The sequence below is a fragment of the Psittacula echo genome (genome assembly GCF_963264785.1).
Source record: "Psittacula echo genome assembly, chromosome: 1".
Lineage (NCBI taxonomy): Eukaryota > Metazoa > Chordata > Aves > Psittaciformes > Psittacidae > Psittacula > Psittacula echo.
The window spans coordinates 25,282,794-25,306,405 of record NC_137735.1 but is presented as its reverse complement, the minus strand read 5'-3'; the positions used below and the strand labels follow the sequence as shown (position 1 = coordinate 25,306,405).

The following is a 23,612-nucleotide window of genomic DNA, read 5'->3' as shown; positions in this document are numbered from 1 at the left end:
AGCATAACATTTGTAAGTACGAATGCAAAAGAAATACAGGAAGTCATATGTAGGTTTTTAATTATTCAGTATTTAAAAAAACAATATGCCAAAGAGGCAAACCCAACCATGGATTGTCCTGAAGCTTGCTGTTAACCTTCACTTGGATTCTGTGATACAACCTATATGACAATGTGATTTATGTATACAGAGTGTGCGTATGTACAGCTTAACAAATCAGAAACTATGTAACTTAATTTACACATAAATTCAGTTTCTCAATTCTTTACCTTTGCTAACATATAGCTGTGTAGAATCATAAGGTTTGTAGCCATCTCAGAAGGGATTTTAATCTTCTGGGTCTTTAACTCTGAATACATGCTGAAAAGAACATCGTGTGCATTTCGGTAGTTTCCTTACAAAAAACCAACAATGAACAGGAAATTCAATTTTTCATAACAATTTCTTTACCAATGACACACATGGAAGCTGAAAAGGAAGTTAAGTTGATTCTTAGTGCAAAACCTTTGCATAACAATTTCTCTGGAAGGCAGTTGCTTGTCACAGTATCCTGAACGGTATCAGCCAGGGAATTAAATAAGAAAACCAATTACACTTATAGAATTTGGCTAAGCAGTAGGAAAATACATATGTGGATGACCATTTCATATAATGAAACTTTAAAAATAGAAGATGCTGTACCAATGCATTGTTTCCACTACAAAAAGGAGAAAAGATATTTTTCGAACATTTAGAGCTGTTACATCTTTTTGTTCTTCAGTGTCAGCTATTGAAAAGCTGTTGTTTAAATATTAATTTATTGGCTTTGGCAACTCTTTGCCTCTGCAACCAAACTAACCTAAAATCTGTCAAAACTAAAATGTGAATATTCACAGAATAGAATCATAGAATGGTTTGGGTTAGAAAGGACGTTAAGATATCTAGGTCCACCTTCTCTGCCATGGTGAATATTAATTCACAAGATTACACTGCTTCAAGGATACTATCAAGGACTGCCCAGAACCCACACACCATCTTACTAAATTATCAATGTTGATGAAAACAATCTGTGCTTAGTATGGTTAGGCTACTCCTGGCTCCTTGCTTGTTCTTGCTTTGTTTTGGCTTATTTTTGTTTGGGTTTTTTGCTTTCATTATTAGCATATAAGGAGTCATACTCATTGCAGCTGGAGGCATTTAAAGGAAATTTCAGATTCAGTTATTTCAGCAAAATTTTTCCTCTATTGGCAAATGGTTTTACTCTACAGAGCAGTTTTGGATGGCTCCCATGACTGGAGTGTTGGAATGGAAGGTTACAGGCTCTTTAGAACAGGCCTGGCAGGCGGGGAGGGGGAGTTGCTATTTATGTTAGGGATAGGCTGGAGAGTATGGAACTCTGTCTGGGGACGGGTGAGCAGTCAACAGAGAGTTTGTGGGTCAGGGTTAAAGGGAGAACAGCGGTGGGGGACATTACTGTGGGGATCTGTTACAGACCGCCTGATCAAGAGGACTCTGTGGATAAAAAGCCTTACAGACAGATAGGAAAAGCCTCACGCTCACAGGCCCTTGTTCTCATGGGGGACTTCAACCACCCTGACATCTGTTGGAGTGAAGGTACAGCCCAGCACAATCAATCCAGGAGGTTCCTCGATTGTGTGGAACACAACTTCCTTCTGCAAGTAATAGAGGAGCCAACAAGGAGAGGTGCCATGCTTGACCTCGTGCTCACCAACAGAAAAGGGCTGGTTGGAAATGTGATGCTCCAGGGCAGCCTTGGTTGCAGTGACCACGAGATGGTCGAATTCGAGATCCTCAGGACAGTGAGAAGAGCGTGCAGCAAGCTCACTGCCCTGGACTTCAAGAGAACAGACTTTGGCCTCTTCAAGAACCTGCTTAGTAAGGTTCCATGGGATACAGCCCTAGAGGTTAGGGGGGCCCAAGACTGTTGGCTGATATTCAAGGATCACCTACTACAAGCTCAGGAGTGTTGCATCCCAACCAGAAAGAAGTGCAGCAGGAGGGCCAGGAGACCTCCTTGGATGGATAAGGAGCTGCTAAGGAAAATTCAAAGGAAAAAAGAGGCTTATAGAAGGGGGAAGCAAGGACAGGCAGCCTGGGAAGAATACAGGGATGTTGTCCAGGAAGCTAGGGACCAGGTGAGGAAAGCTAAGGCCCAGTTAGAATTAAACTTGGCTAGGGATGTTAAGGATAACAGGAAGGGATTCCACAGGTACGTAGCGAATAAAAGGCAGACTAGGGACAACGTAGGCCCCCTCTGGAAGATATCAGGAGAACTGGCTACCCTGGATTTGGAGAAGGCTGAGGTTCTTAATGACTTCTTTGCCTTGGTCTTCACTGGCAAAGGCTCTGACTGCTCCACCCAAGTCTTGGAAGGCGAACGCAGGGACTGTGAGAATGAAGACCCTAGGCCCACTGTAGGAGAGGATCTGGTTCGAGACCATCTTAAAAACCTGAACGTACACAAGTCCATGGGACCTGATGAAATCCATCCGTGGGTCCTGAAGGAGCTGGCGAATGAAGTTGCTAAGCCACTGGCCATTATATTTGAAAAATCACGGCAGTCAGGTGAAGTTCCCGATGACTGGAAAAAGGGAAATATAACCCCCATTTTCAAGAAGGGGGAAAGGGATGACCCGGGGAATTACAGACCACTCAGTCTCACCTCTGTGCCTGGCAAACTCTTGGAGCAGATTCTCCTGGAAGGCATGCTAAGGCACATGAAAAACAAGGAGGTGGTTGGTGACAGCCAGCATGGCTTCACTAAGCAGAAATCCTGCCTGACCAATTTGGTGGCCTTCTATGATGGGGTTACGGAACTGATGGACAGGGGAAGAGCAGTTGACGTCATCTATCTGGACTTGTGCAAAGCCTTCAACACGGTCCCACACGACATCCTTGTCTCTAAATTGGAGAGACACCAATTTGATGGGTGGACCACTCGGTGGGTAAAGAACTGGCTGGATGGCCACACACAAAGAGTTGTGGTCAATGGCTCGATGTCCGGCTGGAGACCAGCAACGAGTGGTGTCCCTCAGGGATCGGTGTTGGGACCGGTCTTGTTCAACATCTTTGTCGGTGACATGGACAGTGGGATTGAGTGCGCCCTCAGCAAGTTTGCCGATGACACCAAGCTGTGTGGTTCAGTTGATACGCCGGAGGGAAGGGATGCCATCCAGAGGGACCTCGACACGCTTGTGAGGTGGGTTGATGCCAACCTTATGAAGTTTAACCATGCCAAGTGCAAGGTCCTACACCTGGGTCAGAGCAATCCCAGGCACAGCTACAGGTTGGGCAGAGAAGAGATTCAGAGCAGCCCTGAGGAGAAGGACTTGGGGGTGTTGGTCGATGAGAAAATGAACATGAGCCGGCTTCAGTGTGCGCTCACAGCCCAGAAAGCCAACCGTATCCTGGGCTGCATCGAGAGTGACCAGCAGGTCGAAGGAGGTGTTCCTGCCCCTCTACTCTACTCTGCTCTCCTGAGACCTCACTTGGAGTATTGTGTACAGTTCTGGTGTGCTCAACATAAAAAGGACATGGAACTGTTGGAACAAGTCCAGAGGAGGGCCACGAGGATGATCAGGGGACTGGAGCACCTCCCGTATGGAGACAGGCTGAGAAAGTTGGGGCTGTTCAGCCTGGAGAAGAGAAGGCTGCGTGGAGACCTCATAGCAGCCTTCCAGTATTTGAAAGGGCCTACAAGGATGCTGGGGATGAACTCTTCATCAGGGACTGCAGTGACAGGACAAGGGGTAATGGGTTAAAACTTAAACAGGGGAAGTTTCGATTGGATATAAGGAAGAAATTCTTTACTGTGAGGGTGGTGAGGCACTGGAATGGGTTGCCCAGGGAGGTTGTGAATGCTCCATCCCTGGCGGTGTTCAAGGCCAGGTTGGACAGAGCCTTGGGTGGCATGGTTTAGTGTGAGGCGTCCCTGCCCCTGGCAGGGGGGTTGGAACTAGATGATCTTAAGGTCCTTTCCAACCCTAACTATTCTATGATTCTATACACATCAATTGAATCAACCTGTGTGGAATCTCTGTGTAGCAGCTGGCCATAAGTCCAGAATTAGTTGCTGGAAAACAACATTAATTTTGCATGCTCTGTTCCAGACTCTCAGTATAATATGATGTCTTAAAATCATGTGATTACATAAATCCAACTTAAACTGCACATAAAGTGGCATACTCAAAGGAAAATATCAAACAGTACGAGTTAAATATTAGTTTTAAAATGGACTTCTAAGGAAAGAACAAACTATATTGGTGTAAACTTCAAAATCAAATTCACTGACACCTCCTGAAGGAAGAGAGCAACAATGCAAAACTCTGAAACAGCTACTGCAAGACTGATGATTTTAATGAGAAAAATACTGTGCTTATTAATCCTGGGTTGCAGAACACGTCTATACTTAGGGAAGATAAAATACAGCGTGGGATACTGCATTTTAGATAATTTTTTTCAGATTCAGAGAAGCTGGTAAATATTTAAACCTTTGAGCATTTACATTTCCTGCTTACATAATCAGCACAAATGCATTATTCACTGCTATGAGGAATTAGAAGACCATGCTTGCCAAGAGGTTAAGAGATTCTCCATTCCCTAGCCCAGTGCTGAGAAGCAGTCCATATAAGTTAATTTGCCTGGCTGCTCCCAAGGCTGCTACTTTCCCTTTACAGTTATTTTTCATAGGTTACTTGGAATGAAAAGCAAGTAGCGTTATGGTAGGGCTGTTGCCATGGCTGCAGAGGAGCATGACTAATGGAGGCAATAGCTATTTTGCTTCTAGCTCTGTCTCCCCTTATTACTTTTTTCTATTTCTAACTTCAGCTACCTATTACAGGGGAAAACAAGGCTTAAGTAAGCGGGTATCTGATCCTTCAACAGAAATCATCTCTTGTGCACCTCTCCCACTGGAAAAAAGATCACATGCAGAGACTAAAGGATCAGTATCCAAGCTGGAAATTGCATGTAGAAACTGCAGTTATAAGATCTGTGATAGACAGAAAAGTAAAGTTGCAAGCAATCTTAATGACTACATTTACTTGAACGTAATAAGGAATGCAGGTATTTTCAACAATTTCTTTTCTTCTAATATTTAACATAATGGTATGACTCCCAAACTTTTCAAAAAGTCTACTTCAAATTAAGCTTGAATATAATTAAAATGTCTTTTCTAAGTATAATCCTATTTAAATAACAGTACCTCAAGTACTGCAAGGTGTGGTGTCAGAGATGCTGCCACATCAGAGGAAATGGACTTACCTGAACACTGCTCCTCCCTGGCAATTATTATAGCAGTTCTGGCAGCTTCCTTGTATTGCTTCAGTGCCATGTATAAGTGGAATAGGTACTTGGCATCCTTAATTAAATCAAACAAAAGCAGTTAATACTGACTGAATACATACTACTTGTTCCCTTTCTTTACTTATCCCACCACCACATTCTTCGAAGAAAGCAGACAGACAAGAGCTGCCTTGTTTTGTGAAGAGCTTTTTGTATGGACATGCTTTAGCTATGCTGCCTTCACTTGCAAGTCTTGGTTCTTGGTATAGTCAAACACTCACGCTGGGGACCCTGACCGAGCTGTGGCAGTTAGTTGCCAAACTGCCAATATGGATACAGAAAGCTGCAGACCATGGGGCACATAGAGAGTTGTCCAGGTGAAATCCCAACAACTTCAGACATGTAGGCATTCATGGTGTCAGAAAAGAACCAAAGGACTCTTTTTAAAAGTCAAAATCTTGCTAGAAAAGTTTAAATTGTGTTCCAGATCTAGGTGCAAACATCGCTTAGAGTGAGTAAGGATGACAAAATCTGGCCATTAAAAAGTTACTGTTCTGAGACCAGATGGTAAGACATCAAAGGCAGCTAAAAATCTGAAAATTAAGGGGACAATTGGCTAATTTTAGGTAATTCCTAAAGATATAGCAAAAATACAGAATTAAATCACCTTGCTTATGATGAAAAGGAACTATTAAATAAAAAAAAAACCAAACCCAAAACTGGGCTAGTGTCACCAGTGTCAGTATTGTATATCTTTAGCAGTGATGTCTAAAATGGGATCAATAAAAAAAGTAAAGTCTGTACACGATAATAACTGAATTAGTAAATCCAGGTGAAATTAAGCTGAAATACTGTATATAATGGTATAGTTCTAACTTAAAAATATAAATCAGGAAACAAAAAAAAAAAACCAAAAAGGCAATGGTAGCTTTATAGACAGCTTCGCAAAAACCAAAACCAACTAATTCTGCAATATTAGTAATAAACCCAATCATTTACCATGTGTATTCTATGTTAAAACAGAAGAAAAATATCTTTGAAAAGATTTGTATTAAACGATGTTGTCCTGTTCTCTGGAATACTGTGTGGATTTTGTATGCAAGTCTCAAACACGTAGCAAAAGCAGAAATATAGAGGAACAGAAATACGAAAGCTATAAAGACAACAACTGCAAAGATTAAGTCTCTACTTGAAAGCCAAGGGAAAAAAGGACGAAAAAACCACAGAAATTAAAGTAAGAGAGAAAGACAGGCATACAGGAAGAAAAAAGGCAAATCAAGTTGTTCTTTTTAACTCACAATATAAAGGAAAATATTAAGTGACCAAAAATAATTACTTTTAAACTGATGATGGAGCACAATTTTAAGCAACGCATGATCAACCAAGCCAACTGCAAGGTCCTATACCTGGGTCAGGGCAATCCCAAGCACAGCTACAGGTTGGGCAGAGAAGAGATACAGAACAGCCCTGAGGAGGAGGACTTGGGGGTGTTGGTTGATGAGAAAATGAACATGAGCCGGCTTCAGTGTGCGCTCACAGCCCAGAAAGCCAACCGTATCCTGGGCTGCATCGAGAGTGACCAGCAGGTCAAAGGAGGTGATCCTGCCCCTCTACTCTGCTCTCCTGAGACCTCACTTGGAGTATTGTGTGCAGTTCTGGTGTCCTCAACATAAAAAGGACATGGAACTGTTGGAACAAGTCCAGAGGAGGGCCACGAGGATGATCAGGGGACTGGAGCACCTCCCGTATGGAGACAGGCTGAGAAAGTTGGGGCTGTTCAGCCTGGAGAAGAGAAGGCTGCGTGGAGACCTCATAGCAGCCTTCCAGTATCTGAAGAAGGGGGCCTATAAGGACACTGGAACTGCATTCATCAGGAACTGCAGTGACAGGACAAGGGGTAACAGGTTCAAACTTAAGCAGGGGAAGTTTAGATTGGATATAAGGAGGAAGTTTTTTACTGTGAGGGTGGTAAGGCACTGGAATGGGCTGCCCAAGGAAGTTGTGAATGCTCCATCCCTGGCGGTGTTCAACGCCAGGTTGGACAGAGCCTTGGGTGGCATGGTTTAGTGTGAGGCGTCCCTGCCCCTGGCAGGGGGGTTAGAACTTGACAATCTTCAGGTCCTTTCCAACCATATTCTATGATATTCCAATCATATTCTATGATTCTATGATCAAAAAGTCAAACATCCTGAGAACCATAATTGAACAACAGGAAAAGTTATCTGGATAATATAGTAACCACAACTACTTACTAGTGGATATTATCTATCCACTGAAAACTGCCTTAAAAAGGAAAATTGCTATTTTGTGAGTGGGGTAAAACAAAAATTATTATGAATGGTAGGTTAGGACGTAATTCTTCACAACTTCTGACACCTGCTAATGCCCACAACTGGCCGTTCTACTGACGACCACTTCTCCCTTTTCTCCTGCTGCAGCAGGAAAAGGATGCTGTGCCAGCATGGACCAGTAGTCTTATACGGTATTTGCCATGTTTCTAATGATATTTGACTTAAGTAATATACTTAAATGACTTACATGGCAGCCATATGTGGAAAAAATATAAAAGTAGAAGGCATTTAAGAAAATTTAGCCTCATGTTTTACTTTCATGTTCTTACCTTTAAAGTCAGTTATTTTAAAAGCAAAAGTTGCAGGAAGGAATTTTCAACTGACAACACATTTCCTATGGTCTTTGTATCAAGTTATTATTGCAATCTGATTGATCTTAGTATTAGATAGCCATGATTTAATTTAGTTTTGCTTTTTAAAACACCTGTACTTAGAAAATACACACACAGAAAACAGCAGAACCTTGCCAGTTAACGCTCCCTGACAAATTATGTAAAAGCACATGTGGCAAATTAAGATTCTTTACATGTTAAATTTAAGAGTTGACATAATAACATATTTAAGAAATAGTTTGTAATTAGGCAACAAAATTTTGATAAGCATAATATTTTTGATTATGTGGTACTTCATTAAATGCCACCTTATCAGATTTAAAGCAACCAGGCTGCTGTGAGCAATGGTCTGGTTTGAAGATCAGTGCTTGAAAGGACTAGCAAGTTTCTGCTGCATGGCTATTTTAAGTTTAGTCTTACTTTCAGCTTTACAAAAATACCACCACATAAAAGCTGCTATTCTCTACAACTAACCCCATTTACTTGATAATTTTCAAAATCAGCCTCCATAGCATAACAGGGATAAAGATAAATTGTTTCTTAAATAGATTTTTAAAACAACTATGTATGATTTGATAAAGTAAAATTTCGTTACTCACTGAGAGAGACTATGGCAGATTGTGTTAAAGCATTCAGAAGAACAAGAGAGAGCTTTTAAACAAGGAAAGGAAAGCTCTACATTGAAGTTCAAAACAATGTTAAATATGACAATTACAGCATTCACAAAATTCCTGTTTTCTAAAACCTTTAGAACCTCTTCACTATGGGCATCAAGCTGTAGCTCACTGTCCTTATCCAGTCCTATGCATTTCTTTCAACTAGATGGCAAGGCTGCTGTTCTTAGAAATGAGATTGGATGCTACAGTTTTGGTCCACCCAACTTTCAGCATAAGTAAGAAATCATTTTTGCTTACATAGATTTTTCATTCAATGCCTCCAACAGCTGCATTCTCTACTGGTCTCTTGCATTTGAATTCTATTTGTTCCACTACTTTTCGCTTCCCTTACGATTTTATTAATGTTTGCATTTCAAATTACAGGTAAATAATAAGAGATAAGTAATAGAGTTGTTTCAGGTTTCTTAATTTTATAAAAGCAAAGTTGGCTTGGCCATCAGCTGTCCAAATATCTGTAAAAGTCTAAAATATCAAACCCTTAATCTCTAGGCACCCTACAAAGATGAAAGAGCCTGAATTTCTAATCTCCCAAGAGAATTATAACCAACAGTTACACCAGGGGTGAAATAAACTTACTGCACCAAGACCATGTCATCCTCATCATTACCAAATCTCACGCATCTCAGTAAGGCAGAACTTCCTTTTCCATATATATCATTTTGTACCTAACTGTATTTACTGTGAGTCTGTATGAGACCTTAGATTCCTTGACTAAAGAATTAATTGTAGACTGCAATGTCTGCACCTGAGGTCTGGCTTTCACTGCAGAAAACCATGGGTGCTGCTCCACTTAGCTCACATTCAAGCTCTGCTGAAAGAGGCAGTAAAATGTTGACACAATAGCAGTGCTAAAAATACAATACCTTGGGCATGCCATCACTCTCTCCCATAAGATAGTCTATCAGCTGATTTGTCAGGGCTTCATCTTTTGCCCGTCCCACCTATTAAATAAAGATAGAAGAAATTGTGATATGAAAGAGAAAGGAAAAATACTTGCTCATAAGGAGGTTTCCATAAAAACATTGTTGGTTTGGTTTTTTTTTTTTTCAGTGTCAAATCAGATGATTACTCGGTTCATCAGCTTTGACAGGCAGTAGCTCATGTTTATTTTCTAACATGTTATGTCAGGGAATTTTAGATGCCTGGAAACTGTCACAATACTGAAGGTAAACTTCCTGAGAAAATAAACACATTTTTGTTTATCCAAATTACTTACTGTTTCAATTGCCATTTCTATAGCCAAGTTATCTTCTGTGCCTGGACTTTTCATAAAGTGTTTTAATGCCTAAAACAATACAGAAGAAAAGTTAAAATTCAAACACATGAAATGAACATTTTCCTATTTTTTATCCAGTTATTTCTTTCTGCATTTTGACATTCAAACTGCATGCTGAATGCTTATCTTGATGGTATTTTACAGCCATATAGATAACCATATACGCTACAGAGGTAGGAGCTGCTCTTACAGATACTCCTGCAAGAAATAAGAGTCGAGTCTTTGCAAAATTCTAGTGTATACCTTCATCTAACTGTGAAAGATGTTTGCAGCAATACGGTGAGAAGAAATTAATAATTAACATGCTACTGGATCCCCCCCTACGTCCCAGCTGAAGGAGTGGTCAACTACAATGGCTGTAATTTGCAAAAATCAGTAATATTCTTTTGGTATGTGTTCAGTATACAGAATTCAAACCTATAACAAGCATCAGTTCACCAATGTATAACTGACCAAAAAGAACTGTGTCAACTCACATACTTTCATTAATCTATTTTCTGTCTTTAAAAAAATAAAAAAACTTTAAGTTAGGGCATGCTACAGTATTAAATCAATAAGCCAGCCACCAAGTCATCATTACTGATCAAGCTAGTAAGATACAAATAAGTTGTTCTTCTGTGCTCATGACATTTAGAGATTCATTGAGAAGAATATATCACTGATCCACCTGGAGCCTGTGCTGCAGTGAAAAAGTGATCCGCATGGCACTGTGTAATTCACAGCACATAAATGTAGATAGCTGTAAACATAAGTAGTTTAATTACGTTTTTTACACTTTTAAATACCAGTATTTCATCAGTTAAGGCAGCTGAAGTCTACTACGAACTTCCCTGACTTTGAAGTACTGTATTTTGAAGAGTTTCCATGAACATTTAACTATCACTGGTTTACCCTTTAAGTACTGACCCTTCCATATTGACCACACAGCAAGAAAAATTTTCCCGCCTGAAAATGTTTCTTTTCTTCTTCAAAATGGAGTGCGATGCTCTGATAATCTTCATTGGTAGCGCTTTCAGAACCTGCAACAGATAGATAGCAATGACAGCAGTGTTCTCAGTAAGATAAAAGCCCTACTGAAGAAGCAAGATCCTATTCTAAGTTTTGTTTTCCTACTGATATTCGAACAAAACCAAAGCCAGCTAGACTCAAATTATGTCTACATTTTTTCCTATTTAATCAGATTAAATGTCAGACATTAGGAGCTAATAGCAGTGAAATACTTCTTTCCATAGGTTTTCCGGTTTTTAACAGACATAATAAAATTACATTACTATGACCTACTAATGAATTTTTCCATAATGTCTTGGCAAAAATAAAACAGCGCAAGTGATTATGAGATTATCACCTAATTATTTCTCAGGGTTTAAGAATATGCAAGTGTGTATTGCACAAAGCCCCCCCGCCCCAGTGTGATTATATGGTAGCAGGGAACACAACATCTTCTAACCAAAGCTTGATTTTACTGTATGCATCTAAACCAAAGACAGCCGCCAGTCCAAAGTAAGTTTTCAGCTATTTTTCCATCCACTTAGATTACAATTTGAGACACTGTATTTTGGATAGGAGAGAAGTAAAAAAGCATAAGGAGCAGTAGAACAATAGCGGCCACTTTGACTAGCAGCTGTCACAATGCATCACCAAGCTAGCTGTTGCCAAATTTTTAAAACCTTTGTAACAAGAGTATGTTTTTTAAAGGAAGAGATTACTTGAAAATATGAGATAATTTGGTAGATGCGCATGTGGAACTCTTTCCAAAGAATGGTGCCTGACACAGGTGAAAAATTACTACATTTATTGCAAATTTAGAAGCTGGCCAGCAGTCTGACTCAGACTAAAATCAAGAACAGAACTGCACCAGCTACTAACAAGGAGAAAAATAACTGTTACAGCTGAACCCAGGACACGGCCTGACGTATAAGTCAGCTTTTCAGTCAGGTCTCCTTTTTGTCTCCCACTGAAACAAGAGGGGGCTACAAAAACTGAAAAAAAAAAAACCCACCAACAAAAACCCCCAAAAAAACAAAAAAAACCCCAAAAAAACCAAAAAAAAAAAAAAAAAAAAAAAAGGCAAGTGTCACACGTATGTAAAGAAAGAGCTGGAAGTATGGAAAAAGGATAAAAATCAAGAACTGCCCCAACAAAAGCGTCAGTTTTGGAAAAGCGGTACTACATATGTCAAGGTCAAAGAAAGGGATCCCTCAGTGAACTCAAGCAGCATAGTCTAGAAAAATACTTTATCTCTATGGATAAACAGAAAAATCTTCAGCACAGACAAGATCTGAAAACAACCTAGACTGAAGACCAAGGGAGATACTTCAGCTGAAAGCAAAGCCTAGCCTGTAGGCCTGAACCAGACACAGATTTGCCAAAAATGTCCATGGTGACTGGAAATGGAACGGCTGGGAAACGAAACTTCACACCCCTTGTCTTATGATTTGAAATTGGTTTAAACCAATTAAAAGCACAGCAAACTATTAACCTGAAATACTCACTGATGATGTCAGCATAAATCTCCATCTTGTTGTGTTGCTGAGCTAATGTGAAAGCTTCATTATTGCACTTGGACATGACCAGGAACTGGATGGCAGAACCATAGTCACCAAGCTGGAGGAAGAATCTAAGAAGAATGAACAAATTAATGCCTTAGTACTAATGAGCATAATGACTACACCAAATGTTTTAGAAATATAGTATATTTTGTGGCACACCAAACAGATTACTAAAATTAACAGCATAAATAATACAACATGACAACTTTTATTATTGTATAAACTTCAGGTTAATACAATCTTAATTAGAAAGTTAAAAAGAAGATAAAAAAAAAAAAAAATCAGCACCTGCTCAGCTGTCCAAATTTGAGAGAACTCAAATCAATAAACTGAAATATAGTCATTGGCCAAGTACCAATAACTAGAGTCTGGTATGTTAGCAAGCCTCACCAGCTTCCAATAGGTATGGCCTCTTCCACCATTTTTTTAGCCTGCAGTGTATGACTGTTACCTGGCCACCATCTTTGCTCCATCAAGAGACTGTGTTTCTCTCACAATATTAACAGCCTTCTCAGGATTATTAAGGTGATCCAAATATAGTCGAATTACACTGTCCCATTGTTTTGCATGCTCATAAGCTATCACAGCTTCATTGTACCTGTAAAATGATAGTTCCACGTCAGTTTTTCTAACTTTTAAATAAGTCTTTACAACAAGGTGTGAAAGAAAGTATTTTGTTGCTGAGAGGTTATTCTGTGACACCTTCCTTTCAGTTTGCATATAATAACCTTGTTCTGCAATTACGATGCCTTTTTTTGGCCCTATTTCATTTTCTCCTGGAAGAACGAAAGGCAGACAAATGTCTACCATGATACTACTTTTGACCTACTCTGCTAGCATCCCTTCTGGTATATCTTAAAAGCAGTTCATCTGTTCCATTAGTTCTGTATGAAATCACTTGGGAGTGAGAAAATAATAAAAACCAAAGAGATGATAGCTAGTTGTACAATGTAAAAAATGAGATTTCTATTCTGTAAACAAGATCAAGAGATTTCTCATTCTCACACTACACAACTGACAAAACCAGTATTTTCTAGTCTCATCAATGCAGGCATTTAGCTTCGGTCCTGTTTATAAAGTATCATTATTCTGAAGCACATTTACTGATAGGTAAAGACTAGTAGAACCTACATTCTGTGATTACATATAACCTATTTTGGGCTTTCATTTCAGTCAATAATTTCACACTATTCAATATTTTGCAAGTGCAGCCATTAAGTAATTTGGTTCTAGAATGAAAAAATTTCTTTCATGACTATTCCCTTTGATAGTCATTTAAAAATCACAGGTGAGGAGTCATGAGAAACAAAGCAAACTCTTCAATACTCTGCTAAGTGGAATTGAATACATTGAGTGTATTTTAATGATTTTTGGTAAAAATATATTAATAATTAGACAGGAAAACAGTAAATTAGAACACATCTTTGATACTAATGGAAGGTCCTTAGATTACACTTAAAATCCTTACATGACACCTTAAGTTTACATATTTCAGAATGCATTTTCACAAGGCTGTTTTGTGCAAAATTTAAAGCCTGTCTTTAAGTTTGTTTTTTAAAAAGGTAATATCTAATAACATCAATAATGACAACAAACAATAATAAGTTTCATAAAAAACATAAGGATTCAAACTCACCTGCCATCTGCTTCTTTGGCCTTTGCATATTGTAGGTGAATCTTTGGAGATGAAACATGAGGAAGAAGTTCACCAACCTTTGCCCTAGAAAGACAAGATAGTAGTTATTTAATAAACATATCTGGTTTCAAATTTTCTCCAGTAAAACAGGTATATATTTATAACAACACTAAAAGAAGGCTAAAAAAGAACTAAGTGCACATAATGTATAAGCTTTGAAGGCACTTTAATAGTCTCAAAAAAGTTGCACTTTATAGATAAAAGAACTGGAAATTACAGACTGCTTCATGAAGGTACAGGCTTAGAGAAGGACAGTATCTTCTCTTTAACTTTGAGATGTGTAAGTGCCAGACCAACCATTTTTACGTCCAATATTCTCTACGTAATCTACAGTAGAACAAGCAGCACAGTATTAAAACTGTAATCTGAAAGAACGTGAAGAATACAAAAGGCCATCAGTACAGGTGCAGCTGTGATTACTTTCATGATTGTGTACTTAAGGCCATAGGTTACACAGAGGACTCCAGGTAGTAAGAACCGGACACTGAGTGACAACATCTCCAACAGCAGAGTATAGAGGAACATGAGTTGTCAGTCCTTCCATAAATCTAGCTTCAGCAGTTGCACACAGTGATACAACCTATAAAAGCCAGCAAACTAAGCAGAAGGCCTTTCAAGACCAAGTATATAGGAATCTGAAGAGAGGCTGACCTTGTATCTCACTTTCCTGCCCAAAAGATAAAGCATTCCCCAAAGTGAACCTTCCGCTAGAGTCAACAAAGCTTGTATCTCCCACTTTCCAGATCAAGGTTATCATTATGTGCAAGCTACCCTACCTAACAAAGTGTTCTCCTGGTCAGTTTTGATGCCACTGACCCTTCTATGATGGAATAAAATTTTCCTTAGAAAATTAACATAATATTCCAACCTAATTTTAGAGCACTTGTATGAAAGAGGAGGGGTCTTTCTGATCTCTGCTCCATTCAGTTCTTAATATTAGAAGTAAATAAAATGTTATTAGATAAGAATCCAGCCCCTAAATCTCTCAGTAAATTGTACTTTTCCACTGGAAACTCACTACTAATCAAATTCACTTCAAAAAAAATTAAAAATGTACTGAACATAATGCCAGTGATTTCAACTACTCATGATACAGACTCCACTTGAACAGCAATTTAGAATAATTTCCAACTGAGTATTCAGTCTAAGCAATGTATTTTATAACTGAAGGAATTTAATGAACTAAACAGTAACTACACAAATAAAATTACTGAATTCAGTGCATGTGTGTGCATGTGCACACGCACATTAAGGATTTGAAACTGCAGGTAACTGAACATAACAGAGAAAAAAGGAAGACTATCTCCCATTTACATTAAGACTCTATTTAAAACAACAGAAGCTTCTGAGAGAACACTGTTATTGTTTCAGCTTGGGTGAAGGAACAATAAAATCAATGAAACATACTCAATGAGACAGTTGTGCTATTCAGAGAATCCTTCCTTTCCAAAAAGTACCATAGCAAGTTCTTTGAAATACACCACTTCCCTGAAAACAGCACTTACCAGTTTTTACATCGGATGTACACTGATGCTGCCTTGTCATAATATTGCCCCTTCTCATAGAGCTGAGCAGCTTCTGAAAATTGCTACAATATTGGAAATCATTAAAGATCATTTCTAAATTAAGATTAAAAAAAAAATAAATCAATAAATAGCTTAATGATTTCACTTATTCAGCTTTAGCTTTATTAACTCTTTTGAATACCTTCATATTCTCCAGAATAGCTCCACAGTCTCTTTTTAGCAACCTACTGGGATGTTTAATGGCCTGGTTTACCCCTCGACGGATATTTCCTATTCGAATGGACATTTGAGCCACTCCAGCAAGGCAAGCTTCATCATGATCCTGGTACTGGCAATCAAATGAAAAGCAGTAACTATACATTATACATTAGAAATATCAGGTCACAAAAGCCACAGTAATCAAGCACTGAAGCAAATTAACAAAACATTACATGGACTTCACAAAGTCAATTTTTGTCTAAAAATTCTTGCCTAGCTGCAGCTGTCACTTAGAACTCAGCTTAGTTCTTTTCTTAAGCTTTAGTTTTTACATTTTACTTACAAGATCTGTCTAGACCAAGCATATGTACGCTTTACAGACAGCTCAGTACTACTCTCATTTTTCATCTAAAACCAACAGTAGAGAAAAAAGAAACTACAACCAGGATATTTCCTTTAATCCTTTTTTGTAAGTGGCAAGGCCACTGATGTTTCTTAAGGCCAAATGGCTTGATTTCAGAAATGTTGCTATTTCCCCGATTATGTTCCCTAATTATCATTTAAGTCGCTTAATAGACATTATGCAAATATTATCACAGAATCGTAGAATGGTTTGGGTTGGAAGGTACCTTAAAGCTCATCTAGTTCCAGCCCCTCTGCCATGGGCAGGGACACCTTCCACTAGACCAGGTTGCACAAAGCCCCATCAATATTATTATGTTAGGGGAAACAATGCCAGAATAAGGAAGGATCTACTGAATACAATGTTCATCTTCTAACAGAATCCTTGCTTGTCTTTATATAGATAATTCAATAAAGAATAACAGAAGGAATGATGAGGACCTTTGTTATAACAATGAAAACCCAAGCAGGATTTTCTCTGACATTTGCATGTCTATTATGAAACTGCTCAAACTATAAAACCTAGATCTAGTTATGTCATGGTAAGATAATGTCAATAATGTTTTATACCTAGAGAAAGCATCATTCTGCGTATTAAAAATAAGAGAAGTGTGAAGACTACTATCCCAAATGAAACACTCGTACAGATTGAGTGGAATAAAAAAACCCACCTGAATTCAAGTGAGTCTGAAACATGACAACTTAATGTGTAGCATGATAATACAAATGCTATCATTAGTAAAAAGGAATTACCTTATCATTTCCTGTGATTCCCTTCTCATAGTGTGACAGAGCATTACTATAATCACCCCTAAAAGAAAACTGGAAGTTATACAGAGAATAGTTTTACTAGAAAGAGATGGTTACGTTCCTACCACACAGATTATACATGTATCTGTCCTGCTTTAGACATAATGACCGTACAAGAATGTGAAGTATGCAAAAGATGGACAGTCACACAGTTACTCATGGCACTTCCTTAGCACTTTATCAAGCTATTAGCCAAAGATGTAGTCTGTCTCTCAATTTCATTACAGTGAGAGCAATAAATCTCCCTTGGAAGACAGGAAAATAACCTATCTGCACAATACACCTCAGTAATCTCATCCCCACTTCCTTATTTTTCTGTAAGATAAATGAAACTAACCTTCTAGAATTATTCTTGAATTTTCACAACATAAAAATGAAGGCAGTTTTTTTCCTCAAGTATATTCAGAACTCAAGTTACAGATGGTTGCATTGCTTAAGATGCCCCTGTTCCTTCCTTTCTGTGACCCACAACTGTCCTCTCTCAGTGCCAGGGAGACGGAGCTAACAACTCTATTAATAGATAAGAGTTTTTCCTCTTGGTTTAGACATTTAAACCAGGTTTCATCTGGGAAGAATCAGCTACAAAATCTTTTTAAAATCATGGCAAATGAAAACCTTCTCTCTTTTCAGGGACTGACAGTCTTGAAATCTGACACTCACCTACCTATAATAGGTAAGAAAATGAAGGCTAATGGGTATTTAATGAAAGAAAGGCAAAAGGCAAGGCTTTTGTCCAATGTAAGAAGTGTTAAATGGTGCGAATTTTATTTTCCACCTACTTGCTTGCAAGAAAGTATTTATTTAGTAGACAATCATATTACATAGTGGACCTTCCAGCTGCAAAGAACCCAGGTATAGTGAAATTAATCAAAAGTAACTATTATTTGCTAACATATGTCTCTAGCATGAGGTATTCCTTACAAAACTACTACTCTTTATACTATAGCTGCAAGACCTCACAGAATCCTCTCTCAGCAATGTAGTTAGCCAAAGTATCTCACAATCATAGAATCACAGAATCACAAACATAGAATCACAGAGTTGGAAAGAACCTAGATCATTTAGTTCCAACCCTCCTGCCATGGGCAGGGACACCTCACACTAAACCATGTCACCCAAGGCTTTGTCCAACCTGGTGTTGAACACCGTCATGGATGGAGCATTCACAACTTCCTTGGGCAACCCATTCCAGTGCCTCACCACCCTTACAGTAAAGAATTTCTTCCTTATATCCAATCTAAACTTCGCCTGTTTAAGTTTGAACCTGTTACCCCTTGTCCTATCACTACAGTCCCTAACGAAAAGTTCCCTCCTCAGCATCCCTGTAGGCCCCCTTCAGATACTGGAAGGCTGCTATGAGGTCTCCACGCAGCCTTCTCTTCTCCAGGCTGAACAGCCCCAACTTTCTCAGCCTATCTTCATACGGGAGGTGCTCCAGTGCTCGAGCATCATCATGGCCCTCCTCGGGTCCTTGGAGGACCCTGGAACTTGCTCCAACAGTTCCATGCCTTTTTATGTTGAGGACACCAGAACTGCACACAATACTCCAAGTGAGGTCTCAGGAGAGCAGAGTAGAGGGGCAGGATCACCTCCTTCGACCTGCTGGTCATGCTCCTTTTGATGCAGCCCAGGATATGGTTGGCTTTCTGGGCTGTGAGCGCACATTGCCAGCTCATGTTAAGTTTCTCATTGACCCAAGCCCCCAAGTCCTTCTCCTCAGGGCTGCTCTGAATCTCTTCTCTGTCCAGCCTGTAGCTTTGTCTGGGATTGCTCTGACCCAGGTGTAGGACCTTGTACCTCAATTGTATCTCAATTTATATTCTTCTAGTGAGCATGAGTATTGGTTTAATCTTCTTATACTGCAACTTTACAGGAGAACTTACGTGAATTCAAGCTGCATTGCATATTCCTTTGATAGGAAAGGGATCTGGTCTGGAGCCAAACGCTTAGCCAGTTGAAGTGCACTGTCCCAGTGTTGCAAGTCTTTTCGCATCTATTAACAAAGAACAGTAAAATTTTCTGATGCAAGTATTAAATTCTGAACTGTATGTTATTCTAAATACAAATATAGAGCTAATGTTCTAGAAAGATTCAGGTAGTTTGAATTCATCCCGAAAGAATATCTGTCAGTCACAAAATGGCAAGAACAAAACCATAAAAGGGCAGAATTATCAAAAAGGTAAAACAGTCCCACATTAAGGTGGAGATGAAAACATCTGCAAAACATTTACACATCTTAAATGAATACCTCAAGTGCAGCAACAGGACAGGAGGATGACAGATACAAATCCTGAGCCAGATTAAAATCACCAGTAAACATGGCAAGATGTCCTGCTAAAAGGTTGTGGTCTTCTATTCCCTGTAAAATGATGTAATAGGTGCAAAAGTAGTCCAAGAGAAAAAAAAATTGTTGTAAGTAAAATAATCAAGTAAGCACGGCAAAACAAAACAGTTTTGTATTCTACAACCATGTGTGTTGAGCGGATTCTACAAACAAAGGAAAAGCCCTCACTTTCTTACTAGAACTCAAAGTCACTACAGCTAACACTGTCCAAACTCTGCAGTTTGCAGAACTATATTCTTAGGGTACTATTTCATACACTTTTAGATATATGACTTTTTTTTTTTTAATTAATAATAGTGGCCTTAAACATTTTCTTAAAAATGACAAACGAAAACAGAGCCTCCAAATGCCTGAGACATGAATATTTTCTGTTGCTCTCAAGCAAATGCAGAAAGGCATGTTGTGCATTCCAGTAGAGACTGGAACCACTTAAAGAGAAAACCAAGCAAGAGTTACATGATCTGGACATTTTCTCCTCAGTAACTATTAACTCCCTTGAAAATAATTCACCTTCTATGTTAAAAAACAACAAACCAAACACCAAAATCCCCAGAAAATAAGAACTCAGCAATTCTTCAAGAAGAATTAAATCACCATATTTCCTATTTAAAGCGGACTTTATATTTTACCTTTATTTGTTCTAGTGACATCACCATCCCAGCATTACCAGATGTCCGATAAACACGTATTGCAAAATCCACCTCCATATGATATAAGCAAGCTTTGGCCAGCTCATTCCACCCAGACTGGTCATTCAGAAGTCTGCACAACTCCCATGCTTCAGAAAACCTTTACAAGGTAAAACACATTATTAAAACTATTTTAATTTTAGGTATGAGTCAAACATAAAATTCCCTCTTGACTCTTTTTTTTCCTAATATCATGGTAGGGAATAGATGAAAAGCATTTAATTCTAAGCTATGGAGAGAGAAGGTGTCAGGAAGAAAGGAGAAATACAAATGCATAACTTAAGAGTTCTGTTTCTCCTGTTTCTACCGCGCTTTTTCAGGAAACCATCTGCTTTCCGTACTCTGTCATTCCTTCCATTATAACAATTTTACATTGCTGGGACTAGATGATTTTAAGGTCCTTTCCGACCCTAACTATTCTATGATTCTATGGTTACAGTGGGGAGTATGTAAGAAGCACCTTCAGCCAGTTTTGGAAGAGACACTGTCATAGAACCCTGAAGCAGTCCTGAAAAAAATTACCTCAGCTTTTACTTGACAGTGGAAAAACAAATAAAGCACCACTAGGCCAACCATTCAGCTTGGTCTGTATAGACAGCTACACGGACTCATGGATCAATCTAATTTATCAATATTCACCATGACATTTTTAAATCACCAGGATATGCTGTACTGAGCTATAAAGCACAGAAGAAAACAATTTACACAATATAATTAAAACACAGATGTACCTTTTCAACGTTAAAGTCTGAGTAAGCATTTGTGTCAGCTCATTAGGTCCAAAGTCTTTCAAATTGCCAAGGAACCTGTGAGTGCTCAGATACATATTGTTTGTTTTCCCACTCGGAGTCTGACAAGTTAATTCTCCATTATACAGCAACAAAGGTTTGTGGGAAAAGGGGACTTCTGTGCCACCTGCCAAAATAATCTTTGACCCTAGATTCAAAGATCAGGAGGAGAAGAAGACATCATTTAAAATATCCCTACATGGTAAGAAGTGTAGCAAACAATGACAGCTGAAATAATATAGACTTGCAGGGCATTAATTCAAAGTGTCTAATTCTGGTAGTCGCCATAGACTGCACAGCACATATTTTTCAGTGAAGTAAATATACATCAATAATAAAAATCTTCTAAACTAGTATGGTCATTTGCCAAGCATTTGTAGGTAGATTTCTTAATGTTTCTCTGTAAAAAATACAGAAATTGCTATGATTTTGGTTAACTGTAAGTGAATGCAAGTTTTGTCATGCTGCTCCTAAGATTTTCTCATTAACATTCCAAAAAACAATTTTGAAGCACAAAGTGCAAATTTCAGATGAAAGATTGTAACAGCAAGAAGCTTAGGGACTTATGACCAAAATGCTTTGCTGGAGCTTTACAGAGAAACCTACAAAGCAGCTAGTTTCCTACCAGCTGTACTACAAAGCTTCTGCACTACTGCTTGTTTGTACACGCATTATAAAAATATTTAAGACAAATGAAGACTCAGAACATGTTTTATTAACTGAAAGAGTGAATAAGTTTTTAAAAGCATTTACAGTACCTTGAATGGCATCCTCATAAAAAACGTAGGTGTATGCTTTATCATCATCAAAAGCAATAAAAACACCTTTATCCATCGGCCAGTGTTCCCACAGGATTCCTTTAATAGTTGGTGAGAAGTCTGGAATCTCATATAATCTATCATTTACCTACAAACAATGCAATAATAAAATTACTAGCAAGTGGCTAAGGAGACAAACCAAATATTCATCCCAGTTATGATTAAAAATAAAGAACATAAATAGTGCAGAAATACGAAAATTGTATTAAGAAAAAGTTTTCTTATAAGCAGCAACTCTGAATAACATAATAGTTCAATTCAGAAGGGAAGTAAACGAAGAAAATGCAAATTATGTAAATGTTAATTACTTTTCTTGGAGAAAAGGTATGGGGACAGGCAGTGAAACTGGCAGAACTTGTTAACGGGCTAAAATATCTGTATTTGAATACACAGACACATACAGTTCTGAAACTACTGATCAGGAACTTAGTATAATGAAACTGACCTGATCTCACATGACAGATTTTACTTTCTACATTATCATTATCTTCAAGCCTTCTTGCCAATTTCTCCTACCAGAATACACATTGGATTTGACAAAAAGTTTATTGAAACACCATCTAGTTGAAGAGCCTTCTTGTAAATATAATTGTATGGGTATCCCACACTAACTTACTGGGCAGTAGACAAAGCCATCACTTTTATCATCTATGAAAGCCAATCTGGTTCCATTGGGATCTGGAAAAACTTTTCTCACGCTGACAGAATGCCGATATTCATTCACATATTGCCAGTCTTCAATGTAGAAATAATTAATAACTCCAGTCTAATGAGAAATATCATTATTAGCTTTTTTCTGTTATCAGTAAGTGGCATGCAGATAACTAACTTAGTTGTAGTTTCTCTGATCTTAAGAGTGCTGAGCACAAAGAGTTAGGTTTAAAGAAAAATACTTCCAGGTGGGGTTTTTTGGCTTCCTTCTTCATTCACAGCTGGTTTTGGGCAGGACAGGAAAATTGAGGCTTCTTGGGAGGGAGAGAAGGATTTGGAGGTTTGAGGGGTTTTCTATTGTATTTGTTGTTTATCTCACTGCTTTGTGGAGACAAGCTGTATTTCCTGTGCAGTTCTCTAAAGAGAAGAAATGCCTGCCTCGCCACTGAGAGAAGCTTCACCTTCACACAAACCTGGAAAATTTGCCTCCAAGGGAGAACCATTACAAGAACAAATGTACCTAATTCAGGGGAGAAAAGCAATCAAACTGATTTGTGATTAATGCTTATTTCAATCTGTTGCACAAAGAAGAAAAGTAAAAGGCATCTTTTGATGTCAATTGTAAAATCTGCATCATCAAATTGATCAGTTGTGAATTTACTACTTCAAATTTATTAGTACCAGTTCAGGTACTGAGGAGGTAGGAAAGCCCTGAGCTGCTGCAAAACCACTCAAGTTACCAAAAGAGTGATAACACCAGAGATAGTGAGTCTGCCTTTGTCTCACCTCTAAGGACAATACATCAGTCTGTGTCACAAAGAGCACAATACTACAATGCCAAATGTGCCCTGTATTCTCAGTACCAGAAAATACACCTCATGCACAGGAAAATCTCCAGAAAAATCCCCAGAAAAATCCATAAGCATGTTCACATCCCTCTTCAGTGCCCTCCTAATTTCCATCTTTGTTGAATCACCTAAAAAAAATTCTCTTCAGGCAAAGGCTTCTATAATAAGTAAAGACTTCCATTTATGCTATCACACTTGTTTACCCCAGTACCTTTTTGTCCACATCTATCACATCATCACCTAAATAAACAAATTTGCAAGGCAAGTGACATGTTTTTTCTTTTATTTGGAAGACATTTTGATTGCCAACCCTTTCACTAATGCAATAGAATTAAATTCTGCTATTAAAATCGGTGCTTTGCAACAACACAAGT

General features: G+C 38.5%; 1 protein-coding gene across 16 annotated transcripts in view; it reads right to left on the bottom strand.

The window, feature by feature from the left end:
- WDR19 (WD repeat domain 19) overlaps nt 1–23,612 on the bottom strand; it is a 47,337-nt gene that overhangs the window by 6,539 nt on the left and 17,186 nt on the right. For 10 of the 16 annotated variants that reach the window (XR_013958877.1, XM_080639035.1, XM_080639037.1 and 7 more), the window contains 17 exons: nt 22,356–22,505; nt 21,680–21,827; nt 20,865–21,069; nt 20,074–20,233; nt 19,349–19,459; nt 18,984–19,093; nt 17,044–17,101; nt 15,872–16,018; nt 15,670–15,752; nt 14,105–14,188; nt 12,920–13,066; nt 12,412–12,536; nt 10,826–10,938; nt 9,860–9,928; nt 9,507–9,584; nt 5,263–5,359; nt 270–394 (listed from right to left, as the gene is read on the bottom strand). Coding sequence is in view for 12 of the 16 variants with exons in the window: in XM_080639035.1 (XP_080495161.1) it covers nt 270–394; nt 5,263–5,359; nt 9,507–9,584; nt 9,860–9,928; nt 10,826–10,938; nt 12,412–12,536; nt 12,920–13,066; nt 14,105–14,188; nt 15,670–15,752; nt 15,872–16,018; nt 17,044–17,101; nt 18,984–19,093; nt 19,349–19,459; nt 20,074–20,233; nt 20,865–21,069; nt 21,680–21,827; nt 22,356–22,505 (2,010 nt within the window). In the remaining 4 variants the exon portion in view is untranslated. Of the gene's footprint in view, nt 1–269; nt 469–4,831; nt 4,991–5,262; nt 5,360–9,506; nt 9,585–9,859; nt 9,929–10,825; nt 10,939–12,411; nt 12,537–12,919; nt 13,067–14,104; nt 14,189–15,669; nt 15,753–15,871; nt 16,019–17,043; nt 17,102–18,983; nt 19,094–19,348; nt 19,460–20,073; nt 20,234–20,864; nt 21,070–21,679; nt 21,828–22,355; nt 22,506–23,612 lie in introns of those variants that run through there. The other 6 variants (XR_013958878.1, XR_013958879.1, XR_013958880.1 and 3 more) reach the window with 5 other exon arrangements.